The following is a 17,349-nucleotide window of genomic DNA, read 5'->3' as shown; positions in this document are numbered from 1 at the left end:
ATTAATAAAACAACTCAGCTAAACAACATTGAATTAATTTAACCATTAACCAACAAAGCAATTAATTAATAAAACAATGGCACCACAACCATTAAATGCATTACCCAACACAAGACATCATTAATTAAAAAATCAATCGCAATTTTTTTAAATGAATACAGCAAAATGACAAACAATTACATCTACATAATAAACACACTTAGAAAAAATCACAATTCAAAGCAAGCAATGAAAAACAAATTATTGACCTAATAATGTATTGATCTGTACCCTAAAGGGGTACAGATTAATATATCCAGTCAATGTGCAATGAACAAATTACCAAAAAAATAAAAAATTTAAATCGAAAAACCTGTAAAAAAATTTTTTTTTACATACATTCAATATTTAACTTACCTTTATAATCGTTGCCCCTCCGACTCCTGGTAAATCATGATGCTCATGTACCGCAAAGGCCTGAAACTGCATCCGATGCCATCCGCCATGAAGATCCGGATCAGGTACCCCAATTCTTCTTTCTTTTCTTTTCAATCCGCTTCATCTATCTTCTTCTGTAATTATTTTTTAATTTTCTATATCTTCTTTCTTCATCTGTCAATCCAAAAACCGAATGGTAGATCCACAATATGTTGTCTCGTCGCACCTTAAATATGTTACATTTGGGGCGGGAAATGGTTCAACAACCATCTGATTGGCTGTTAAAACCATGTGCCCTTCTTTTTTTAAATTACGTCATTTAAAGGGAATGATGCCAACCAATCAGAATGGCTGTGCTTCATTTCCCTTTAACATGACATCACTAAATCCAAGATGGCCGGTGTCACATGGTATTTCAGCCAATCGGATTGTTAGAACTAATTACCCAATCTGATTGGTTGTAGTAAACCATGTGACGATCTTTGGATGACATCACATACTTGACCTAAAATGACTCAATCACATTGAGGCATGCGGGGACTACCTGGAGGCCTATGGAGCCTAGCGGGGACCACCCGAAGGCCCACAGACACCCGTGGGTACCCCAAGTGGTGCACTGTGGGACCTGCGGACACCCGTCGGGACAACTGGGGACCCCCGCCAGCCTGGGGTATTAATTGTGTGTGTAAAAAAATAAATCATAGTTTTACAGTATTTGGGGTCACAGGGGGTGGGTTGTGTATTGTTGTTTATTAGATATTGTAATGGTGTATTGGGGGCCTAGGAGGTGGGTAGTGGGGTTGTTGTGTGTTTGTGTATTTTTTTGTATTGTGGGTAGCGGGGGTGGTTAAAGGGGGTAATAGCCCCAGGGATGGGTGTTTAGGCCTACCGGGTGGGTAGCGGGTGAGGTTAACAACTTAATTACCGAAGCGGTTGAGTTAAGTCCACCCGCTACATCCCCCCTCCCCCAAGGCCTAATCACCCACCTAGGGCCAAATACTAACTTCACCCACCCACAATAAGCCTGACACGGGTGGTTAAACCCTTCATTGCCTTCGCGATTAGCCGCTAAGGTAATGAAGTTGCCTGTAAATGCATGTTTCATGCATCGGCTTCATGCCGGGGGTCTCCGGTGCTGATATTAATGGGTATCAGCTACGGAGACCCCGGCATCAATCCGATGCAGGAAACATGCATTTTATTTTCTTAGTGCCGTCTCGCCGCTCCTCGCAGCTTCTCCCCACCTTCTTGCCAACTTTTTGTGGCGGGACGATTTGGAGAAGAAATCGCAATTCTAGAGATGCGATCAGCTGCGATAAGCTGATCGGGGCTTATAGAATTGAGCGCGCTTGAAAAACTGGCGATCGGTGCCCAAAGTGGCTTATCGCCACGCGTCTGCCGATTTTGTTTTTTCGGGGGGAAAAACAGCGATTTTTGCTCTTATCGCCAGCTTATCGGGGCTTACTGAATCGCAGTAGGCTTTTTTGGCGAGAAGCTGGCGATAAGTGGCTTATCACTGCTTACTGTATGAGGGCCTATATTCTATTCAATTAGTGCAATATTTGCATTAAAACTCAATTCTGATTTGTGCTTTGATATAAAAAAGGGAGGCTGAGTGTTTACCTAGGTTAACTTGTTTGAATGTATATAATAAGAAAATAAAGGTGAAGAGCATCAAAGTAACAGAAACATGGAAGGTTAAAGCAGGTGGCATGGACTTTTTTCTTTTGACTTAGGCCCGGGCCATAGAGGGGTGAGGAGAGCGGAGGCGCGCTAACGCTGAGGCTCGCCTGCTTCAGTCAGCGCGATTGCACGAACTTGCAGGCGACCCAGCGTGCGTGAAGGGAGCCGTGGGGGAGGTGGTTGGAGGCGGGGCAGTGACATCGCTGGGCCAATCGCCCGCGACACACTGACGTCAATGTCACGGCGCTGACGTCACGGCGCCGTGACGTTGACGCTGCTTAAGGCTGATTGGATGTTTTCAGCCGATAGCGCGCTGAAAAACAGCTTGGCGCCCGGCTGAAAACTCCAAAGCCTGAGCACGCCTGCGGACGCTCGCGTGAGCCCCCTCTCAAGGCATCCTCATTGAGGATGCAGGGGCTCAGCGCTGAGCGTCCGCACGCCTCAGCGCTGCTTGTCCATCTATGGACGCAGCCTTACTAACATTGGGAACATACCCAAAACAGGTTCACCATTGCTATCTTATCACTGGGAAGCCACTTGTTTAGAGGTTTTCACTTGTAATGTTCCTATTTGGGAAATAAAATGGCTTCAAGCAAGATTACTGCCAGTGAGCCAATGAATAAAGGGAATTTGTCACGTTGTAAGAAATTCCAATAATCTATTGGCTGTTATGGCCAATACTTTTTATTTACTTCCTGCGAGTGCTGGAACATCTGAGCTGAATATATTCTGAATCAGGAGGCTTGGAAAGATCAGCATGTTTCTGTTCTGTTCCGCTAAGCTAAAAAAAAAAAAAATACCTTTAAGGGAGACGGTTTCTTAAAAGTAATGAATAGGTTAATGCTACGAATTACTTGTAACATTTGTATGCTGTGTCAACTCTGTAAAACGCCTCATCCGTACATTACATTAGCCCGATTAACTCCAATTAAAACTTGGATACAGTTGATCAAGAAAACATAATCAATCAACGCAAGTTGAGATAAAACCCCCATTATATTGATATTATCAGATTAGCCATGTTACAGGCCATTAAAGAAGAGCTAATATATTAATTTAGATTTAATTTAATATGTCATTTGAGTTTTAATTTAACAGTTAACTTATGGACATCACTTGTAAAATGATATCCCTTGTCTACAATATATCAGTTTGAAGCATTACATGTCATTTCTGTCTTTCGAGATTAATTATAGTTCATATAGACAGCTACTGTGCTAAATGTGCAGCTCATCTGAACAACCTGGAATCATTTATTTCACACAGTTTTACTACAGTACATGTCTAAGAAAGTTCTCAAGAACTTTTTTGAGAACACTATTTATTGGCTACCTGATTTGCTAATGTTACCATCATATCTTAAAAATTGCATGCAAGAATTTCTCATTTAAGAACACTAAAGAAAGGACTATTGATATAAATGCTGGGGGACATACACACTATTCCATTTTTAAAAGTTATGTTTGCCTACAAAGAAAGACTTAAATATCTGATTTTAAATTACAACGCTTGGATGTAATTCATTACAAACAAATATGCTTGTAGATCCATTATGCCTCTGTCATCTGTGACAAGGGTTTGGAAATGTAATGCTATATTATTACACCATAGCGTAAAACACTTGTATTCTGGAAACCAGTGACATCTGCATAGATGTCTGACTCTAACTTCATTCCCTATAAAAATCGTGCATTTACATGTTTTCTAATTGTAATTGTTTATAATTATTAGTCCATTTGTGCTCTTATTTTTTTTAATTAATTATCAATTGAAATATTTTGGGGGAAAATCTGTGTACATTTTATAACAATACCTAAATGCCTTTTCTCTAAATGAGCCCCACAGAAACCTTTGGGCCAACTCATTTTCCATTACAATTTTCAAAGAACTTGGCAAAGACCGTACATACCTAGACTCTTTCCAAAAACTGATGGATCTTACACCAATCTCAGCTCTAAATCAAAAAAGCTCAAATGCAGTTATCTACTGAACTCTCCTGGCTGCAAAACTGGTCCAAAACATGTGCATTAGAATGGCACCAGATCAATCAAACCAGTGGCGTAGCTAGACATGCACAGGCCTCCGGGCAAAAAAAATTCAGGGCCCCATTAATATTAATACTGACTGCGATTTTTTTTCTCCCTCCCCCATCCTCTCCCTGATCCTTGCTCTCATCATCCCTCCTCCTCATCATCATCATCATCACTCCCCCTCATTATCTTTCCCTCCTCCTCTCTCCCCCACTATCATCACCTGTACCCCACCATCATCACCTCTCTCTCCCCCCACCATCATCACCTCTCTCTCCCCCCCCTCCCCCCCACCATCATCACCTTTCTCTCCCCCCCCCCCCCCACCCGCCATCATCACATCTCTCTCTCCCGTCCTGTGTCATGCCTACTTCTGGGTGATCCAGCATTAAACAGGAGGATATCAGCAGCTGTAAGGCAGAGCAGGACAGCAGGGGAGGAGATCGCTCTAGTGGTCTTACCCGGAAGTCTTTCTTACTTCTGGTGTCTGCTGCTAGAACGTGCTCCTCCCCTGCCTGTGTAACAGCTGCTGATTCCTCTGCCGGCTTATCCTGTTTATCTCTGGGGCCCGCTTCCGCATACCATCTCCCTCGCATAACGGGAATGGGGGGGGGAGGAGAGCTGGCACCCTAAGAGTGTGGGCCCCTGGGCTTTGCTCGGGCTGGCCGGGCTATAGCTACGCCCCTGAATCAAACAAAAAATTAAATGAGATTCATGCTCCTTGGTAAGTACTGCTGTATGGTGCTGTATTTTGCATTGTTTTTCCCCAGTTTTTTAGCTGGCACACTTTAGAAAATAGAATCCTAATTGACTGAAAATGAAGGTCAAACAAACAAGCTACATAAAGCTCATTTCCATGTGTTATTATGCTAAGCTCACCCAGTACATAACATACTTGCAATGTTTTGGGTGTTATTTCCTGGAGTGCAGTTGGGGTGTGATAAAAAAAAGCACAACATCTACGCACACCTACAATCACTACAATTACAACTTTCAATATAAATAGTAGCACTCCTAATTTGTCATTGCATTGTGTTTAATTCTTACAACAGGTATTGGGTTCATTGCATGATGGTTCCCCAAACTCTTTAGTGGCAGCATAATGCATTACAATGTATTACAGGTTCTTTATTCTTTTACTAGATGATTGAAAAAACAATGTTCTTTGTGGGTTGTCTATCAAAAACTGTTACTGTTGTTCAGGACCGGCAGGTTCTTTTGCAGGGATCGGTGCAGGGGCTTTCGTGGGCTCTCTTTCCTGGCCCGGTGCTGCATCTCCTCCTCAGATGATATGCCCTGCTGTTGTTAATGCCAAACATATGTTGTGTACTTTTTAATGTTAATGTAATAAGTTAATAATTTAAACACTGAAATCTACAATAACACTACAATCAGTTTACGGGTTATCTTTGACTCTGATGTCTCCTTCATTCCTCACATTCAGTCCCTCATGAAGTCCTGCCATCTCAACCTTCACAATATCGCCAAGATACACGCCCTTTCCTCACTTGTCTGCCTGTCCCTACTCCAATCCATCCAAAATGCTGCTGCCAGACTCAACTACCTCACTCACTGCTCAACTTCTGCGGCTCCATTGCGCATATCCCTTCACTGGCTTCCCATAGACTCTAGAATTACATTGAAAACCCCAGTAATGATTTATAAAGGTCTCAACGACATTGCCCTCCCTCAGATCTCAGCCCTCAACCCCATATACAACATATACATATTCCAACCTGAGATACATTCCATCCCACACTGAGCAGCCCCTTACCATCTTGGTTCAACATTGTACCTCTTTCCCTCTAGACTGTAAGCTCTCAAGGAGCAGGAATACTGGTAGGTGAATGGAGTAAGCACTGCAAAAAAATCCGGACTGGAGCCGGGTTAAAAATAATGAATATTTAATCAGGTATGAAGCCTAACAGATAACACACTGATCGCACGCTCCTCTGACGCGTTTCGTGCCGGGCTGCACTATGTCAAAGAGCATCCAAAGCTTGGCTTCCCCCTGTTAATATAGGGCAAGATATAATGAATAAATGAGACACACCGGAGTCCCGCTAGGTCCCCGCCCCTCACTGATGTCACGGGACACGTCACCGTGGTGGGAGAAGGGCCCTCATTACCTCTTTGTATCTGTTTGTGCATGTTTGTCCTCACCTGTTTGTAATATACATTACTCTGTACCCCACTGTACCACGCTGAGGAATATGTTGGTGCTTTACAAATAAACGACAATAATAATACAGAGTTACAAATAGGGGGAAAAAACAGTTAATTAAAGTTCTCGTGGCAACATAAGTACACAGTAATAGGTGATGACATGCTGTCTTGATTATCTGTTTTGCAACAAATGTAAAGTCTTTGGCTGTTGTGGGGATGTGTTCATTTTCATTAGTGCTTAATTTTAAGTAGAGAAAATTGGGTGCATTAATCACATAAAATGATTCAAGATAGGGATCAAGAACTTTAGCTTAATGAAATATTTGTCTTTATGAGCAACTACAATGTCACGGCCCAAAGTCACCGCACTGCTGTTATGTCCACAATTTAGTATGCTTTTCACTGACACGGCTGACCCTTCAGTCAGGAATGGAAAGGTAAATAGAGGCCATTAGTCACAAATGTGGCGAGCAGAAAGAATTGAGATAGACCAGGATCATAATATAAGGCAATAGTGTATTAAACATGACAAATAATTGAGATTTATAGCAATTATCATCACTTACAGCATTATTAGCATTCACAATAAACAGTACAGGCAGTCCTCGGTTATCCGACACAATGCGTTACTCAAAATGGTGTTGGATAGCGAAACGTTGTAAAGCGAAACACGTTTTCCCATAGGAACACTGTTTAAATGAAAGGTTCCGTTCCTGAAGGCATTTTTAATGCTAAAATACACAAAATATTTTACGCAGACAATAAGATGTAGCACACACATAAATTATATAGTGCATATACTGTATTATATATATATAATATAACATAATATATAATATAAAAATATAATATATTATATAGTATAATATAGTATAATATATATATTATGTACACATAAACATCTTTGCAAAGCGTCGTAAGAGTGCTGGATAAGCCGTTTTGGCGTTGTAAAAATGAACATAGGTATGCATTGCATAGCGTTGGATAAGCCATTCGTTGTAAAACGAAGCGTTGTAAAACGAGGACTGCCTGTATAAATATATACAGTTTAGTCATACTGATTTGCTAAATCCATGATTAGCGCATTGACACATTGTAATTGTAATTAGCACAGGTTGATAGGAAATGTCACATTTGGACGACACGTAATGTGCTTATGAACAGACACTTTTAACCTCGGGATACTGACAAACTACAGAACATATTTACTGAGAAAATGATGTGTTTAATACTATCTCCAGAAATAGAAAATGGGAAACATATTGGCATTGTAATAACATTTGTAAGGAATGTTTTATCTTTACATTTAAAACACATCCCATGAGGAAATGTGATAGATACTGTATATGTGTATCATATTTCCCATATATTTTATAGCTTCTGTTATGTGCTGCAAAAATATGGCAAAAACATCAACACACATACAAATGTACTAAATCCCAACATTCTTTCATTATTAATTATTTCTTGTTAGATATACTGTACCATGTTACATAAACGTCTGCACATCTTAAAGCTGCAGACCAAGTAATATCCTACATGTGTGTTTTTTTATAAATCAGTTCTGAACTATGAGAAAATACTTGTAGCATTTAAAAAAAAACTCTGAAATGAAAATTTTAGTTTATTATAATGCAACAAGCATTTTTTGTTTCTATCGCAACCATTTACAAAGTCACATCCCCTTCCTCTTTTGAAACAGGCTCTGGCACACCAGTTTTTGAGCCCTGTCCTCTCTCTAGCAGTGCACCAATTTTATCTAGTGACTGCCTGGTCACATGATCTCCCCCACAGAACTTTGCATCTTTGGTCCTCTTCTGCGGCACTGACAGCCATTTAGTGAACACCCGAACCAAATCTTTGTCGATCGATCACATGAGAACAGATCGATCGGCAACTTAGCTAATTACTTATCATTGTGTGGATTGTATTGATGCACATATTAAAAGAAAAATAAATACAATTTTTTTTAAAAACGGCAGCTTGAACTGTTGCTTTAATGTATTTTAAATTATTTATTTAAATTTTAGTTTTTGTTATATACAGAATTGGGCCAAACTATCTTAAGCTTGCCCATTACACCAAGGGGAAACCAGATCAGGCAAGTCTAACAACTAATTTAATTAATTAATTGATGACAATTTTACATTGTCCTCTGAGTCTAATTATAAGGGATCTATCTGAACATTCAGGATGAATGCTGACAGGAAGTGACATCATCTGGTCCAAATCCACTATGGCCATCTTGCTTCCTTGCAAATCCTGCCCTTACTCCCTTGACAGGAAATCAGCCTCTCTTTGGTTATCATTGTCAACAGCTGCCTTGGCCTTTAAAAGGCAGACAGTTGCTACTAGTCTTTGCTCGTGCAAAGTACTGGTTACCCTTTCCTGTCTGAGCTCTCCCTTGCCTTTGTTTTTCCTGCTGCCTGTCTTGACATTGGAACTGAATCTGACTACCCATGCCCTCCGCCTGCCTCAACCTCAGAACCCAACCTGACTACCCTTTGTCTGACACCTTCCTCGACCTCGTAACCGGACAAGACTACCCTTTGCCTGCCGCCTGCCTGGACCTCGGAACCGGACCTGACTACCCTTTGCCTTCCATCTGCCTCGACCTCAGAACCGAACCTGATTACCCCTGCATCCCAGGCCTCTGATCCCAGGCCAAGGTCGGTGTATTACTCTCTACCTCTGCCCTGTGGGTCCATATCCTGTCTTGCAGTCAGCAATGTTACACTAATTCCTCCTATTTCTTCCTTTTATTTTTATGTTGGAAGAGTCTCTGTCTTGCAAACGAAAAATATTTTAGACCTGACCGTTAGCCTTGGAGTAGGTGGGTGGAACTGGGAAGTTTAAACCCATAATACATGGGAAAGAATAAAAGATATACCAGGTCATTTATCCACTTCCCCTGTCCCAAAGAAAACCACAAGTGAAAAGGAAGTGCAAATTCCAATGCAATGACGCTACACGTCCTCGGAATGTCACCACCAGGGGAATGTCACAAACAGCAGACCGGACCGATGAATTTCACGGCTCCATACCACTTCTCCATGTGTATCTTTTGAATTTGAGGTTCATCTATCAAGAATTTGGTCATTTGAAAGAACCTGCATTGACAGCACAAGGAAGATTTTATCTTTTTATACATGGACTTAGAACTTTAATTATTATTATTATTATTTTTCATTATTTATCATAGATTTCTTCACATTTGTTAGTAGTCATATCCTGTTTTTTTGGCGGGTGGGGAAGTTCACCCATTACTTTCAACTTATTATCTATTGTTTTGTTGCTTTATTCAATGATTGTATTGACCATTCATACACCTTACATAAACACTTTATATTACCAGTAAAACATGCTATGGTAAATTCACTAGATAACTTTTGGGAATATTTATTATTCGTTATTTGTGCCTTATCTACAGGATACAGGCACGATGGGGCTATTTATGTTCGCTTAAATCTTAGTGGTATATTTCATCTGCCACCAGAGATCAGTAATTATATAACATTATTTATATTATTATTATTATTATTATTATTATTATTATAATAATACATTTAGTGTTGTTTTTTTTTCAGATTAGCAGATTTTTTTTATAGAAGGACACCTTTAATAAATGCCCCAAATTATGTAAAAACTGCCTAATAGTACCCTGTATATACTGATCCTTCGGGTACTGGCAGGATTTATTGGGAGACCAAAAGCAGTGCTTTCTTTCAGCACTGGGATATGTGTAAGGTTTGTCTTGTTCTTTGGTTTGGTCCTACCTCAATACCCTGATGTAGAACGTTACAGTGAGTGTAAATGTACACTATGTAATGTGTTTGGTAAACTCGCTGACATTCTGGATTGTATTTATAACGATTGTAACCCAAACTTATTAGTTTTAGGTTCCCATCACCCTATAGTACTGTATGTCATCTGCTGATATGAAAGGTATCAAGAACAACCTGCAGCCTGGAAATTTCCTTGCATTGGAATTAATGACAGAAAGCAGGGGAAATTAAGCTTAAGCATAAGGTGAAGAATAAGGGATGCAGGTTACTTTATATTGAGTGGAAGTTGTTATTATGTAGACGTATACAAAAGCATTTTGGTCATGTATCCCATAGCATTATTATACCGGTAGTCCTCGCTATTCAACGTTTCACTTTACAACGAATGGCATATCTAATGCTTTACAATTCCACCCTATGGGCCATTTTTCGACGCCGGAATGCGGTATCCGACGCCTGAATGCGTTATCCACCGCTCACCGCCACTGATTAACATGGGACTCACTTTACAACGGTTTCACTATCCAACGCTACTTCCAGAACGGATTCCGTTGGATAACCGAGGACTGCCTGTATAACGGTATTTCCCCCTATTGTTTGCTGCTCGTAGTAATTTTATGGGACAGTGGGCATGTATGTCAGTTATGTCACACATACAGTATTACAATGGGATGGAGTTAACTCTTCTTCCTTTTTTTTGGCCTAGATCAGGAGTGGCCAACTCCAGTCTAAGAGCTACCAACAGGTCAGGTTTTCAGGATATCCCTGCTTATCTCTGATATTCCTGCTTCAGCACTGGTGGCTCAATCATCTTCGACTGAGCCACTGATTCAGCCACCTTTTGCTGAAGCAGGAATATCCTGAAAACTTGACCTATTGGTAGCTCTTGAGGACTGAAGTTAGCCACCCCTGGCCTAGATTCACTAAACACAGATAAGGTTAACATCATTAACGTGTTATCAAATAAAATAGCGCTTATTTTACTGATTTAAGTAAAATGTACCAGGTAAAATGCAAATGAGCATGCAAATGGGTAAGTAATAACACCAAATAACTTATTCACATGCTGTGCACTAAAGCTGATACCTGGCGATGTCAAACTATCAGCACTTTTCATCACTTACTCCAGGCGGTGTTAAGCCTATCTTGCCTACGTATATAATGGCAACATTAGGCACCATAAGACTCAGCAACCTAAAATACATGATATTAACTATGCTGAACATAAAAACAATATTATAACCCCTTAGAAGCCTAAATGACCAGCCAGTTATGGTGAACCCATCACAACGTGGCCATTTGGGCTACATCATTTTTTATATTTGCACATATGAACTTTAGGCTTTTTGTGTTTTTTTTGGGGGGGGGGGGGGTTATGTTGTATGTTAACCCTTTACTTGCCTGAAGACATTCCTTTGCAAATCACTGGTAGCCCTCAGGTATCAAAGGGGTTAAATTACTTTGCTTCATTACTTACAATTTTTTTGATAATTTACCTGAAGTTGATTAGACGTGAGGACTTGCAGGATCTGGGGTTAGCTTGGTGCGGTGGGCAAGCTTAGTGTGCAAAAGATGGGACTATAATTCCAGTGTAAACGAAATATCAGAAAGGATTTGCAGGATTCTATGCAGTATGACATAAGTAATAGCAAAGGGTTAATAACGATGACCTGTCAGGTTTTAGTGAATGTGGGTGTGCGCTGATTTGGGGATTTTTGCTGTTATATTATTTTGTACCATAGAGTGTCCTAAGAAATGATGTTATACTGTACATGCCTCCAATTAGGATGTTAACTTAGTTTTAACACACGTGGAATTTTGCAGTAGAAATTGAATTAGAAATTACTGCATTATTTGTCACACTATTTACAGTCAATTTTCCTAAATTTTGTGCAGATTTTTTGGTTAAAAATGCGCTTTCCTTTTTTATTTTTATTTATGTTATTGTGTGCGATATTAACTCAAGTTTAACAAAGTTTAGTGAATCAAGGTCTTTGTGGGAGATTTGATATAACATCTACCATGATATAGACCCTTCTTTTTGGATGTTTTCATGGCAGGTTTTCCATTATTTTGCCAAAACCGCGTGACAACAAAATCCCGTGGTTAATAAAAAAATAATGCACAATTTAACCAAAAATAGCTAATGAATGAAAATGTAATGCAGCACACAAGATGATAATGTGCTTTTTTGACTACCTGTACTATTTATTTCTGCACATATTATTGTTGGTTTCTGATATGAAATCTGAAGAAATAAACAGATAGCTAGGAGAACTAACACAAAATTCCAGATTTGAGCATACTGTAAATGTAAAGTATATACTGTATGTTACTTCTTGTTTTTTAAATTGCTCATAAGGCTGTAAATATGTTTTCTAATAGCTCCTCAATGTTTTTCTCTGTGCTAATTAAAGCTTCACATTGTATGTTAAGACTAATCATTTCAATTAAAATATATCTGAATATGTTTTAAAGCCACGCTTTGGTTTTTAGGGTAAAAAAAAGGATCTAGATAATTCAATACATAATATTTTGGCAACTAAATCATACTATTAACCGTAGAAAAGCACGAACACCTATCTGTGATCTTACAGATATTGTAAGTACAAGTCACCCTTAATAGGTACTAAAAATGATATATGCTATACCTCCCATAAATCACAGAACTGCTTAATATACAAAGTGAAATATTGTATAAGAAACTAACTAATAGCAATCTAAGAAAAAAACAACTACTAGAAAAACTATATTTTTTATGAAATGACCAGTGCATGCCATATTCTATGATATTGGGAAAGTGCATCAGAGTAAATTCACTGTATATTAAGTATAATATGGACAGTTGCTCAAAAATGTATCACATCATTTCTCAGTGCTGTATGGTACTCTAAATACTATTCAACATTGCAAAATAAAGCAAACATAACATCTGTCATGATGTTTCACACAGTATCATTACCTAATAGACAGTGGCACTTTCTATATATAAAAAGGGCAGAGAAAAGTGTATTTATATCTGTACAAAAAAAATAAGCAAGTAGCACAAGAAAACCGTGGTGCCAAATAAGAAAGCAGCATATGTGAATTTGATCCTGCTAAGTCATTCCTTGTAGCTAGGAACATGTTCTGCCCAGTGTGCTATTCATCTGCAGTAGGTAGCTGAAAACCCTACATACACTAAAACGTGTAGAAGGCAAACAGCCTTTCATTGTGCAGGAAGCTGGCGGAGTGAAAGAGACGCACGCCTTATCACAGGACTGCAGCTCTGTAATTCATTGCTTTGCTAAGGTGGTTGAGGAGGAAAAAAAAAAGAAAGCATTAGATAGAAAGCCCAATCCGAAGGCGGATTAGAATTGGACATAAGCTTCTTCAAAAACTAATCAATCAATTCATGTAGTTATATGAGAAACCAGCTCTTAAATAGGGTGTTTAATCTCTTCAAGGTTTTTTATTTACACATTTTCTATTAAAGCGGCTGTTCTCGAAGGGTGTTGGTTTTATTTTGCCTGTTATTTTCTGATTTATTTTAAGAGATCTTGTATTGCCCTTTCCAATGCTGTTTGAAATTTTGCAATGTAATACTCCGTTCAGGAGATTTAAGCATTAGAAATGTTGAGTGTGGGGGGGGAAGTTAAAATGGAGTTCTGCTCCAGAGAGAGAGGGACGTTACGGTGATAACCTCAGGCGCTCGATGTGAAGAAACTCATGATTTTTAACACACACAAAAAAAGTGCCACTACAGAATTTCAGACGTAAGACAGCTAGGAATGTAACAAAACTTTGCAATGTGATTTAATAAGACAGTTTCTCACACATTTGCAATGCTCATGCAAATTAATTGTAAAATGTAACAGGAGAGTTATCTGATGTGCTGAAAATCAGCGAGGTAAAATATATATTTTGTATCAACCACAAAAATATATTTCAAAATGTTAATGTCGTGTCCAGGGGATAAGATCTGATTTATAAACGTAATAATATTCAATGTTTGTGTGTTTGTGTGTGTGTGTGTGTGTGTGTGTGTATTTATGCAGTAACAGAGGGATAGGGAGTAGGGGGTATGATCCCTTTTATTGGACCAACATGTAGTTGAAATGTTACAAACTTTCGAACCTCTCGGGGTGCTTCATCTGGTAACCCTGACCCTGAGAAGTTGGAAAGCTTGTAACAGATCAACTAGTTGTTGGTCCGATAAAAGTTATCATACCCCCTACTCCCTCTCCCTCCTTTGTTACTACATGGAAGGACCGACACAGCTGCCCAGCCTTCTTTGCCTGCTGTATATATTTATAAATCTCTGACCTGTAAATAAAAATATTTTCCCTTTAAGAATACTAACGTTGCCAAATTGTAGAACGAAAAGCAAAGCACTTTTGTTGTTTTGTGCTGAGATTGATAATTGTATTGTTGAATACAAATGAAAAAGTGCTTTAAACATCTTTGCGTTCCACACCAATATCTGTTACTTAAGCACAGAGTCAAAACCGCTTAGTAAGGTGTCGGAGGGGAGTGATGGTTTAGGCCTCGTGACTGAGCCACTGATTGAGCCACCTGTGCTGAAGCTTGGCTATCCTTCAAACCTGACCTCTTTGGGGGTCTTGAGGACTGGGGTTTAGCACCCCTGGTTTAACCCATGCAGATGCTACTCCAGGAATTTTAGTCAATTTCTTTAGAAACTCTAGAAATATGAAGTATTCTGCTTTTGTATACGTTCTTGTTTAGTTAAATCACAGGATTAATTAGTTGGTCATAGGCGAAATCTCTGAAAACACAATGAAATGGGATTCCATAATTTAACCACTATCAAAGCAGTGCGGTCAGAGATTTAGCACCTGTATAAGGGATTTCAGTTTGCTTTCTTATGAGTAAAAATATTGCCATTCTTCCTTTGAGAAAGACATTTTTCAATTAGGAGATATAATTGTTCTTTGTGTCTGAAAGATAATACTGAATGGAGCATCAAAATTGCAGATTATGTGTAACATGTCACAAACTGCAACCTATGGCTTTACAGCAAAGCAATCATTTGTTTTAGATTGAATAATATTAAGATCTAATACTTTAAAATACAGAGGCCAAAATAATTCTTGAAATGCAATAGAGGATTAAGAGCAACATAAACGCATAGAAATGCATGAAGAGGAATATAAACTGCTTTTAGGAAACACAGTACACACACACAAGCAGAAAGACCCTCTCAATAACAACGAACACTTTGTTCTGCATTACTATGCATTTAGTGACCACTGCGAAAACCAAAGTTGAAGAAGGAAAAACGAAAAAAGTACCAGCACAAATCTCTGATATGCTGCACATTAAATTACATGGAAACTATCTCTACACAGCATAGACATCCTCTTTAAAGGCAACATATACCAATGTATCACCCCTGAAGAGATGTGTCTGATTATGTGAGTGCAATCCAGAAATGATGTCTGATGCGGCTGGAACTTGAACAGTTAAATGAATCAAACACGAAGTCTGTGAATCAGCAGTCTGGAAAGATTAACATCAGCTCAGGAATTAAAGGATTCCCCAAAGTGCAGGCATAACAAGCAAATAGCATTATTTTAGCTCCAGAATGTCAACATCATTAGAAGACATTGAAAATCAATGTGTGTGTGTGCGATAATGTGCTGCTTAGATAATAACAATCAGTGGATACAGTCATTAAGAAAATAAACTCTGTTTCAAGAATTGGGAATTTTTTTTTTCTTTAAAAAAACCGAGATGTTTTTGCTCCAGTCTTGCAACCGTAAAAACTCGATAAATAGCAACCTCACTTTACCATGTCACCCTTCAGATAAAATATGGGAAGAATGGGAAGCAGAAAGATTTAAAACCCCCTTATTGCAGCATCTTTAAACAGTTAGGGACAGAGGTGCATTTTCAGTTCCATCGTGTATTTAAGTGCTACCTTTTATACACCTTTAGTCATGTTTCTTGGCAGAAAGTGTTACAAAAATTGGACTTACCAGCGGAAGCAGACACTTTGCCACAATGAGAGACAAGAGATGTAGGTCCATCATTCTGCCTGGGAGTCTAAGAGATGATTTCTTTCACTTGAATCTTGTACATAGCCACTTTTGGGGGCAGGACTGAGTACAGGGCATACCACTGTGATACCCTTCATCAAAACACAAACAATAAAAACAAATAGAACACAATCAGTAACATAAATAATCCTGTTGTGAATCAATGTGTACAATATACTTACTATAATATGCAAAAACTATATACAGACAATAATTACCTTATAAAACCTCAGGCTGAGATCCCAGGCAGGCTTCCTTTCTGTGCCAGGTCCCATGCAGGATTCAGTGACTTCAATGCTCTTCTCTTTTCAGATAACAGAATATATTTCTTACAAGACAAAGCTTAGCATGAATATCCTATTTGGGGAGATTGCTTGGGATTCCAACTTTTCTGTGTTTGCACAAGTTGCGATTCAAATATACCTATATATTTTAACTAAATAATAATGATGCCTTGTAAAGCCTTTTGCACTGCTCCTATTCTTATAAGGCTAATTCCAAATAGATTGGCTCATTTAAATTCTACTAGTCTCAATGAAGCACTCTACAGCTGTATTTGAGCAGTGCAGAGTAGCAATTCAACTCAGCTCCACACAGCAGCATCCAGCTCTCAGCTTCATCCTACACATTAATAGCTAGACACACCTCCAATGATGCAACTGGCTGTCAGTTCTTGTAGAACATGACTTTGATTTGGACTTTAGAACTTATCCAGAATGTATTGCATCTGATTACAGCATTGTACAGCCCGACTACAGGTTATTATTTATATCTCACTTTTAATTCATCACCCTGTCCATTCTTGCTTCTTATGTGCATCTGGAATACACAGACTGTAATCCTAAAGTAACACAGTTATGTTGCAAGTGCTGTGATTGGATAGCATTCTTATGACTTGATTGATTTATAGATAGCAAACTCTAGTTTAAAGGTGGGAAAGTAAATTGAACCATTTGCTGCCAGAGAAGAGCACATTCGAAAGTACAGTATTAAGAAAACAATACTTGTGAATAAAGCAAGGTCAGGACAGCGTCTGTTAGCCTTGTTATCACCTTCAGTTCCCTTTATACTGAGTCTTCTACTTAGCAACACCCTTCCTTCTGCTAATGGGTCTTTCTCTCCTGTCACATAGAAAGGAATATCTCTTCTACTAACTACCTCTCCCATTCTATTACCACATTTTGACACACTGTAATATTATTGCATGTCACCTTATCAAAGTTCTCTTGT

The 17,349-nt window shown here is 38.9% G+C and overlaps 1 protein-coding gene across 1 annotated transcript in view; it reads right to left on the bottom strand.

The window, feature by feature from the left end:
• The window catches only part of NXPH2 (neurexophilin 2), a 62,226-nt gene extending 45,329 nt beyond the window's left edge, over window positions 1-16,897 (bottom strand). Inside the window, exons 1-2 of the mRNA XM_075609470.1 lie at window positions 16,338-16,897; window positions 16,060-16,211 (exon numbers count right to left, since the gene is read on the bottom strand). Of these exons, the coding sequence (XP_075465585.1) occupies window positions 16,060-16,113 (54 nt within the window). The 5' untranslated portion in view covers window positions 16,114-16,211; window positions 16,338-16,897. The remainder of the gene's footprint in view (window positions 1-16,059; window positions 16,212-16,337) is intronic.
• Between the last annotated feature and the right edge of the window lie 452 nt (window positions 16,898-17,349).

The sequence above is a fragment of the Ascaphus truei genome, chromosome 7 (genome assembly GCF_040206685.1).
Source record: "Ascaphus truei isolate aAscTru1 chromosome 7, aAscTru1.hap1, whole genome shotgun sequence".
NCBI classification, from domain to species: Eukaryota; Metazoa; Chordata; class Amphibia; order Anura; family Ascaphidae; genus Ascaphus; species Ascaphus truei.
Note: the sequence above shows the minus strand (reverse complement) of the source record. Positions and strands in the feature narration are given on the sequence as shown.